Source organism: Xenopus laevis, chromosome 5L (genome assembly GCF_017654675.1).
Source record: "Xenopus laevis strain J_2021 chromosome 5L, Xenopus_laevis_v10.1, whole genome shotgun sequence".
NCBI classification, from domain to species: domain Eukaryota; kingdom Metazoa; phylum Chordata; class Amphibia; order Anura; family Pipidae; genus Xenopus; species Xenopus laevis.
In genome coordinates, this window is record NC_054379.1 from 122,360,026 (window position 1) to 122,370,473 (window position 10,448).

Consider the following 10,448-nt stretch of genomic DNA (forward strand, 5'->3'; position numbering starts at 1 on the left):
ATGAATCATGTGCAATCTTTTACCCAAGGAAACCCTGCCTAACTTCCAGTTGATCCAGAGGAAGGCGAAAAACCCCATCTGTAGCCTCTCCAATTTGCTTCAGAGGGGAAAAAATTCCTTCCTGACTCCAAAATGGCAATCGGACCAGTCCCTGGATCAACGTGGTACTAATGATTACCAGTAACCTGGTATATACACCCTTGCCAGAAAGGCATCCATACTATTCTCACTGTTCCTGACCTATGCTATATAAGATGCATTCATGTAACCAGGTCACTAATATATTCTCTCTACACTGACTTTTACTCTTCATTCACACACCTATTATGTCTACTCTCCCTAACTAGGGGTTGGGTGGGTTACTCTGCTTTAACACCATGTACTCGTCATTTTCTCACATTCATGCCTACTTTCTTTAACCAAATCACACCCCATTCAGACTTTCTTGGGGGGGGGCACTCATTTACCCCATTCACACATCTTTCAAATCTATTTTCCCTAACTGAATCACACTGTTTTTTGTTTTTTTGTTTTGTGGGGGGGGGGAGAAATAGGTCAGGGTTATAACTAGAGGAGAGGGTTATAGGGGGTTTTTTTTGTTCTTTTTTGTGTTTTTTTTTTAAAACTAGGGTATAGGATGGGGTAGTAACTGGAGGAGAGATCGGGAAGAGGAGATGAAGGTTGGGATGGGGAACACTGACAGAAATATTAACTGTGGTGGGCCTAGCACATTTTATCAATTTTGGCCTCAAGGTCGCAAAATAGATGGAGCATTAGTGATGGTTTAGTGACCCACATACTACTGACAGGCATGGTAAGATGAACTAGATGGTGATGACAGATGGAATATTTGGTAAAAGGAGCAGCTAATATTGGCAGAGTGAGGATGTGACAGGGCCAGATGGACAAGGCAGAATTGATTATGGAGGCGGATGGCTGATGGAGGTGATGGAAAGCACATAGAAAGCTTACTGGACTTTTAACTTTGGCAGATGATATAGCCAGATGAAATAGATGGTACACTTGAGTGGAGTAGATGACAAGGCAGGTGGAGTAGGTGATAAGATCCCAAAAAAAACAGCCACCTTTGACTTTCGGCCTTACCCGTAGCCACTCAGGTGGTTGCCAGGTTTTACTGCACAAGTATCCAGAGACTCTCACTGAGGTGAGGGAGGCCAGTGTAAAACTCACCTGGCTAGGCTTCTACTCCTTCCAGCTGGGATTTATGTAGGAAAGCCCTTCAATGAGATTGTCCTCTGATGGGTTTTGTAGGACCTCCATGAATGATGGTGTGACCTTATTTAAATCTTCAGATGATTCCTGAAAAGTAAATGGTTTTGTTTAATGACAATATATTTGTTTGGGTCACAATGTTACCTCTCCCCACCCCACCAATGTAGTTGTGCAGTGGTAAGTCTACCCCCCCCCCAGTAGCTGTAACCACCTGAATGCTACTAGTGAAGTGATGCTGGCCAAGTAGTGATGGATTCTTTGCCGAACATTTATCAAAATGTGAGTTTAGAGCTTAATAAATAAAAACTCAATCACGTTCTATATTAGATTTTTAGAAGCATATTTATCAAATGGTGAGTTCTAACTTTCATCCATTGATAAATACAATTGTAAAAATCCCATAGCAATGAATAAAATGTGAGTGTTTTTTTTTTTTTCTCTCTTAACTCACATTTTGATATATCTTCCCCTTAATGTAAAGCAGTGATTTCCCATTGCATTTGGTACTTACAGGTTCTGGCTGAAAAGGTGGTGGTATCCCCATGCTTTCCAGCTCCTCCCAATCAATGGAAGCATAAAAAGGATGATGCCGGATACTTCCATTGATTCCAAGGCGTTTGTGAGGCTTCTTTTTCAGAAGCTAAAGATAGAAAAGAGCACCATATGTTACAATACTGATTTGGGTAATAAATACAATACAAATGAAGAGATTGAAAAACCTACTGAGGGGGAGGGGCAGATGTAATATCTGCTCAGACTCACCTTTCTCAGAAGATTACGTAGTTCTGAGCTGATCCATCCTGGAATGTTGGGCTGATCTTTGAGGATGGATTTTTTCACTTTGGCCAGGTCACATCCAGTCTGGAAAGGGGATTTCCCAGTGGTCATTTTGCATAGTGTAACACCAAAAGACCACCAGTCCACAGCTGCAGTGTAGTCACGGTCTAGTAGCATCTTGATAATAAAGATTTGATTAGTTACCAACCTATAAACGGTTCTCTGTGCAGTTCTCTATATGAAGTGGATGTTTATGAACATGAGATTTGTTCTTAGTTCTGATCCCATGCAAATAATACCAAATAATGAGGTGTGGTGTCCATTCACGTTTGCTCAATAAACTCTCAGCTGTAACCCCTTTCTGCACTTTAGTATGGAGAGCAAAGAGCTGTACCCTAAGTTACAAGTTGTTTTTTCAATGTGGTGCAATTACCGGCTGCAGGTGGCACTATAGGTGCAGGTTATCAGTGTATGGACCCTCTGGAGTATAATTATGAGTCCCTTAATGCTTTAGCATGTGTGTCTGTACCAGCATGTTATATTATAAATTCACTGGAACAAATTTCTCACCTCGGGGGCCATGTAATTCAATGTCCCTGCTTGGCCATGGATGGTATTATGGCCAAACACTTCTGCTGCTGCTACACCGAAGTCAGCAAGCTTCACGTGTCCCTCACTGCTCAGTAGAACATTCCCTGGCTTGATGTCTCTGTAAGGCACAATGGAGTTAGAAAGTTCATGTAACATACAGTAAATTCCATAGAAACCCATTTTTCATTATCACATTTATAAACTTGGGGTGACTAGAAGTGAAGTGAATTTTGTGAGAATTCAAGAATAAGTGGAGAAAAGAAAGTGAAGAGCAGTAGCGTAACTTCGGATGCCAGGGACCCCCTGCAAAAAAATTTTCAGGGCCCCTTCTGCACAAAATACTGGGAGAATTTCATGAATAATATCCCCAGAACTCACAGAAGGATGGCACAGTAGCAATTCCATGTATAAATACCCCAGTACTATAGAAGTATGGCACAGTGCCAATTTCACATATAAATACCCCAGAACTACCAATGTATATGGGGGGGTATATTATAAAGTATGAGGAGGAGGGGCAGGAGATTATATGAGAGACACCAATGTATATAGGGGGTATATTATAAAGTATGAGGAGGAGGGGCAGGAGATTATATGGGAGACACCAATGTATATAGGGGGTATATTAAAAAGGAGGAGGAGGAGCAGGAGACTATATGGGAGATGCCAATGTACAGTATATAGGGGGTATATTGTAAAGTATGAGGAGGAGGAGGGGCAGGAGACTATAAGTTAGTGCAAGTGTATGGGGAGTGAGTATGTGTCAGGGGGAGCCTGTAATGTATTAGGGGCAGTTATTAGCCAGTCTGGTGCCTCAGGGCTGCATTTACACTGTGTAACTCCCCTATGTGTGAGTAGCTGCCCCATAAACTAAACTCGACCCCCTTCCCACCTGTGGCCAGTACCCCACACACTAATCTGCCGCTTCTCTATTCAGACGGAGGAGCACCTGAATCTCACATACACTCAGCTACAGGTGACAGAAGCGCGTCCCAAGCCTCACCCTGATATTAGTCTCCACCAATCACAGCGAAGGATTCACCCCGAGGCTCGGAACACATTGGGCGCTGTGCAGAAATAACATGTTTTGTTGTGATGTGCTGCTGCTGCTGGAATAGAGACAATGTCAGTCTGTGCGTGTTCTCTCTCTCCCCTCACTTGAGCCTTTAATTATTTTTTATTCTAACTATAATGACAAACGGTTATTATTTTGCACCAGCGGCGTAGTTACTGATGAAGCAGGCCCCTCCTGGCCCCCTGTACCCCCACGCCCCCCGCAACTGCGGGGTCTGCTTCCTCGGTAGTTACGCCACTGATGAAGAGCATATATAGATAAGAGGCAAACATCACGTACCGATGGATAATGCCACGAGAATGTAGATACTGCAGGCCACAAACCATCTCCGCTGAGTAGAAGCTGCCAAAGTAGAACAGTTTATTAGTCTTTACTCAAAATGCATCATATCCTACATCACTGCATAACCATTCCAGAAAATAAGATCAATTTAGAAATAGTTTATCATTGGTTTGAATTAGACCCTGCATAAGTGACTCATGTCACACTCCTATTCATTTAGTAACATACAGTGAAAAGAATCTTCTTCCTTCTGCCAAATCTATTGCTTTATGAGGCCATTCCATGCAGTTCAGTTAGAAATTAAAAACTTGGAAGAAACTTTTGTACCTGCCAAATTAACCCCCACACTCAACTTTCTTATCATTGTCTTGCCTGACTCTCCTCGTTTTGTGCCCTAAGAGCTTACAACGATTTTATTCATATTACAATATTATGTTGTGCAACAACATGACTCTCAATGTGCCTTTACAGTTATTCTATCACAGTACTGACAGCTGAAATGCTTCTTATATAAAACATCACCAGACACCTCATGCTCTCCAGGGTACAGGAAGGTTGGGTTTTCTATACTGGGCCACCAACTTTAACCCTGTTTTCCACATGTACGATTAGGATTTTGCCACTTACATCACTTCTCTCTCTTCCAGGTGTTGCCTGTCTCCAATGAGTTCATGAAGGCTTCCTCCACTGGCGTACTCCATTATGAAGAAGGCATGGAGCTAGTTATAGAGACAGAGGAGAAGAGACTCACATGAACAGGTGGTACCACACTGAACAGCACAGAAAGATTTACAAACCTATATAATAGGGAACATAAATGGCTTTTCAGATCCATAACCTACAATGCCCACCTCGCATGCTCAGTTACACTTCTAATCTGCCCTAGCAACACCCCAATTATGCTTAAATCTCATTCATGACTCACCGAACCGCCCCACAATCTCTACCATTTTTCTGACCTGTGAATTGGGGCTTTCTATCTATGTCTCCCCCTGCCACAGGACATCTGCCTGCAGTACCCCTGCCCCTGTACCCCTCTGATGGCTGCTGTAATATTCCTTTATTGGGCCCCTGTGTACTAAAAATGGCAGTGCCTATTATGAAGCTCATTGACCTGGCGGCCCTGCATACCTGTAGCTTAATATAAAGAATGAAGTGACTGATATGATTTTGTACCTGACTCTGGAAGGCTGCGTGGGCATGGCACAAGAATGGATGTCCCACAGCAACCCTCAGGACCTGTGCCTCCTTCACAATGGAAGATGTATTCGTTGGCTCCTTCTGGATGATCTTTACGGCCACAAGTTTCCTGGTCACCGGTGTGGAAGCCAACATGACCTATGAAGGGCAGGGGAATAAGAAAAAGGATTTCATTCATTGTGTCTTAATGTCACTGGCAGGAATATATATAATATAATCTTCAAGTGAACATTTTCCCCATTGACAGGACTGTAAATAATATCCTTATAAATGGCAAGTTCTGACGCCAGAATGCGCTGTTTATATGCAGGTGACGCACTACTAAATGTACGTAAAAAAAATGCCTAATACACTCACAAAACAAATAAAATAAGATGTTGGCAAAGCTTTCATAATAAACTCTCATACACTTATTGATTATGCACACCCGATCTACTGCATTCGGAAAAGTTAAAATTCAAAATAACCGGCACCGCTCTAAGTCCCGAAGTTCTAACCGCTCTGCTACAATTTCCCCAACAAAGTGCGCATGCGTTTCATTACTGGCATGCGCATGCGTATTTCCACAAATGCATCATGGGAAATGTAGTTTTTTTTTTTCAATAAAACTACACACATTACTAAAAGCGGGAAAATTTAAAGATGTGACAGCTTCCTGTCATACCAACACTACACTAGCTGACAGGAGCTGTGTTTAAGCACAATAAAGCAAAAAAAGACTGTTTTCAAAGCAACAAAAAACAGTTTATTTAATGAACTTAAAGTAAGTAACCCTCCTCCCAAAATTCCATTATATATATAAACTAAATCAAATTACTTCACTGAAGTAAAAAACACACACACATTATATAACAGTATTTATTTTAAAGACAAATGACAATGTAAAATTTTTCCAAAACTTCTCACTTCCATACTCTCTTTATATCACATATCTCCCTCCCTCTGGGTTTATCAAATTTTATAAAATATATTGTGTAGTCCCCAATAGTAATAAACAAATATGTCTCATTTTACCTCACCTAAACATTTGCAAAATGGAAAATTCTGACATTTAGCAGCAGATTTATCAAAGGTCGGGGTGAATTTTCAAAGTCAAAAAATCTAATTTCGACCCATTTTTGTGTACTTCAACTAGGGAATAGTCCAAATTCGATTGTACTGTCTCTTTAAAAATTTGACTTCGACCATTCACCATCTAAAACCTGCCGAATTGCTGTTTTAGCCTATTGGAGACCTCCTAGAACCCATTTGGAGCCAATTGGTGGACTTTGAAAAATCAAACTTTTTTTGGGGAAAAACTTTGATTTGAATTCGAATCTAATGCACTGTTATTTCGATAAGTACGATTCTAATTTAACCGTATACGGACGTATTCGATCAAAAACGTAATTTCGGTTGGTTTTTTTTAATTTGAATTTCGAAGTTTTTTAAATTTGAAATTCGACCCTTGATAAATATGCCCCTTAGCAGCTTTTTAATAAATCTCTAAAAAAAAAAATTTTCTCTAAAATTTTTTCACTAAAAAACTAGACTAATTAAACATAACTTTTCAAAGATTAGATTTCAAACTTTCTTCAAATTGATGTGTTACAAAAAATTACAAATGTATTGATAAAAACATAAAACAACCAAATGTATTATACAAACTAACAAAACATACAAATAATATGTTCAAACATTATTGTTACTGCCAACACAAAGACCTCTCCAATAACTTAATAAAACATTTGAAACAAAATATAATATCTTGTCTTCATTATTCTAAATAAAGTTGTCATATACGCATACTTGTAGATTATAATTGATAATGTACCCCCTACTGTAATTTATAAAGACATTAGAAGTCACCTCGGAGTTCCATGACCTGTATAAAAGCACTCGGCCTGCGGCCTCGTGCTTTTACGTATATGGTCATGGAACTCCTCGGTGACTTATAATATCTTTATAAATTACAGTAAGGGGTACATTATCCACTATATAATCACTATAATAGAATCACTATGATACAAGAATCAGTTTATCACTGGTAACTGTATTAAATAGTAAGCTCAAGGGTTCAATTTCCATCTCACATTGCTCCTTCCTTGCTCAAAAACAGTCACTATGCTTTAGGCCTGTAATTGTCTATTTGCACCTCTGTGTATTGGAAATGCCAGGGTCTATTTTACATCCCATTCCAGACCAGCCACGTGCAAACCTTGGTGCTTCATATCAAGTGCACAAACAGTTACACCTGGCAGTGTTGTGTGCAAATAAAGGGATTCAGGGCAATACAACATGGTGCAGTGTGCCAATTTTGTTGCACTTTGTAACTTAGCCCTTATATCTCCTCTCTCCTATTATGGATAAGGAAGTCTCCCTCCTGGGATCCCCATTACTTACTTTAGCAAATCCACCTGTTCCAAGTACATAGTGGAAGTCGTACTCTGTGATGTTCAGTGAGAGAGGCCTCCTGGACTCAATGCAAGGTCTTCCGTGGCTGCTTCTTTCCTCTGGGAAAGGAGAAATTCTGTTAGTTTTACACATTTGACTGCCATAATATATAGCTTTATATTTATGTACAGTATTTTTCAGTTAATGTATTTTATAGTATAAATTTAATTTGTTTGCTTACCAGTGATGTTTCCACTGCCCTCATAGCTCCTGCTTCTCACTGACTCCTTGAAGTTGCTGTTAGGCTGTTTTTCCTTCTCTCCTTCTGCCTCTTCATCACTTTCAATCCATCTTTTCTGGTACCTACCTCTTTTCTTTCCTTTCTTGATGTCATTGGATCGATTTGTCTTGTTGTTACTTGTTGCCTCTTCTTCTTCGTCACTTTCGATCCTTCTTTTGAGGCACCTCCTGATTTTCCTGTTGTTATTGGATTGCTCTGGAATGGTCTTCTCTTTTTCTACTTCTTCTTCATCACCACTGTCAATCCATTTTTTCTTTTCCTCCTTGAAGAGCTTCTTCCTCATCTTCTCTATTTCTTCCTCTTCGCTGCTGACGATCCTCCTTTTTCGGCATAACCTGCTGCACTCATTAATTGAGGCTTTTAGAGATGGACTCTTTGAAATGCTCCTTGAAGACATGTCTTCTTCTCAAATCGCAGTTGAAATCTCAAAAAAAATCTCGCTCAACAAAACACGCACCCAGTCTCTCTCAAGACCAAAGCAGTGTGAGATTATGGCAGTTGAACTGTCATTCTGCTGTGCGCATGGCAATGCTTGTCACATGACCGTTTCATCCTGGACCAGGCATAGACACTTGGCCAGACTTGGGATAATCTACCAGGCTCTTTGTTTGGAGGCTGTTGGGAGTTGTAGTTGAGCCACATTGCTCCAAGTTGAATATCCCTAGCACAGACCATTATCAGCAGTTTAAGATGCTTTTATGCTCTAGTATGCTCATGCATTTATTCATGTTCATTGGTATATAAATATACCAATAAACTCAATTTATGGGCAACATATTACTATACTATACCTCTTATAATTATTTCAAACGTACAAAGAAAGAGACATGCCAAAGAGAAATAATACAGGGTTTAACCCCCATATCAGCCCAGTGGACGTTAATATCTAAATTCACATTTACACTAAAGTTCATTTCATTAGGAGTAGAGCCGCAGTTCCCCCTCCAGCACTTTCCTCTTGTTTCTGTTCCTATAAAAGGCACTTGTCTAGTGCCACCAGTCCATCTTTCTGTAGGGGATCTAGAATCTGAGCAAATATAATACTTTCAACATGTTCTCCTTGTCTCTGTCCTGTATTATAGGAACCTATCTAGTTCTATCAATCCCTCTTCCATAGGGAAAATAAATGTAGAGCAGGCAGTAACACTGTTAACACTTCTCCTTTGTCTCTGCTCCTATTTAATAAGAACTTATCTAGTTCTATCATTCCCTGTTTCTGTAGTGGAACTAAAATCTGTTATATAAGGGAACTTGCCATTATATGAACTTAGGCGCAGCGATAGACAGATGGGAATTTTGACTGCAATCCAATCAGTGATTAGCATTTTCAGCCATAAATTACTGAATATAATTCCAGCCCAGAGCTGGTATTATAGATTTATTGGAAATGTACTTTGGTCCCAGGCCTGTTTCTAGATCAGGGGGGAGATTTGTAGCATTCCAGACCAACATGCTACCTGTCTACCCATGTGCGATTACCCTTAGGCAGAGTCATTTTTTACTTTTGTTCCCGTAAGATCAGTTTCCGAAAACCCATTTTTTTCCCCCAAGTTTTTCCCCCCCAAAAAAGTCCAACCAGATAAATTTGAGGTTTAGTAAATAACCCCCTATGTGTCACCTTTGTGTTACATATAGAATTGCATGAAATTATACTTGGTCTCTGTATTGCACAGTTACAGGCATGCCAGCATTGTTTGTACATGCCAAAATTTAGCATTTACTATAGGCATACTGTATAGTAGTAAATACTACTTTGCTATGTACTTCAGTGGTTTCCTCTCTGAGTAAATGCAGGAGACCGTTTCCTATAACCTTAAAGGGGTTGTTCACCTTTGAGATAACTTTTAATATGATGTAGAGAGTGATATCCTAAGATAATTTACTATTGTTTTTTATTACTTGTGGGTTTTGAGTTATTTAGCTTTTTATTCAGCAGCTCTCCAGTTTGCAATTTCAGAAATCTGGTTGGTAGGGTCCAATGTATCCTAGCAACCATGCATTGTTTTGAATAAGATACTGGAATATGAATAGGAGAGGCCCGAATAAAAAGATGACTAATAAAAAGTAGCAATAACAATACATGTGTAGCCTTACAGAGAATTTGTTTTTTAGATGGGGTCAGTGACCCCCGTTTACAAGCTGAAAAGAGTCAGAATAAAAATACAAATAATTAAAAAACTAAAAAAAAATTAACAATGAAGACCAACTGAAAAGGTGATTTTGTTTTTTTTCAACTTTCTGTTTATTGAAGTTAACACAGCAATTCAACAGAATGCACTTGTCATTTCCTGTTAACATATTGATCAATAAACTTTTTCTGACATACATTCGTCGCTTAATTTGTTATTACAAATCCAATGATGTGTTAACAATTTTCCAACAATTACAAACAAGGAAAGGGGGAGGGGGAAAAAGGTGGGGGGAAGGGGGTGAGTGAAATCTCCTGATGGTTGAGGTTTTATATTTGTCTTAGCAGCAGTCCTTCTCTATATAACCAGATATTCCATACATCCTCAAATTTACTGAGCCTGTTGTTCAGCATAGCAGTTAGCTTCTCCATTTCGATAGACCACCACAATTTGTTTCGAATTTCCTGCATAGTTGGGGGTGGGCCCT

At 39.7% G+C, this 10,448-nt stretch overlaps 1 protein-coding gene across 1 annotated transcript; it reads right to left on the bottom strand.

The window, feature by feature from the left end:
* Positions 1-1,124: 1,124 nt before the first annotated feature.
* On the bottom strand, positions 1,125-4,659 carry LOC121393939 (protein kinase C delta type-like). Its single transcript, XM_041563791.1, has 6 exons — positions 4,586-4,659; positions 3,956-4,018; positions 2,581-2,719; positions 1,996-2,187; positions 1,745-1,873; positions 1,125-1,320 (listed from the first exon to the last, which is right to left on the bottom strand). The coding sequence occupies exons 1-6, from the start codon at positions 4,657-4,659 to the stop codon at positions 1,204-1,206; spliced, it is 714 nt and encodes a 237-aa protein (XP_041419725.1). The 3' UTR covers positions 1,125-1,203.
* Between the last annotated feature and the right edge of the window lie 5,789 nt (positions 4,660-10,448).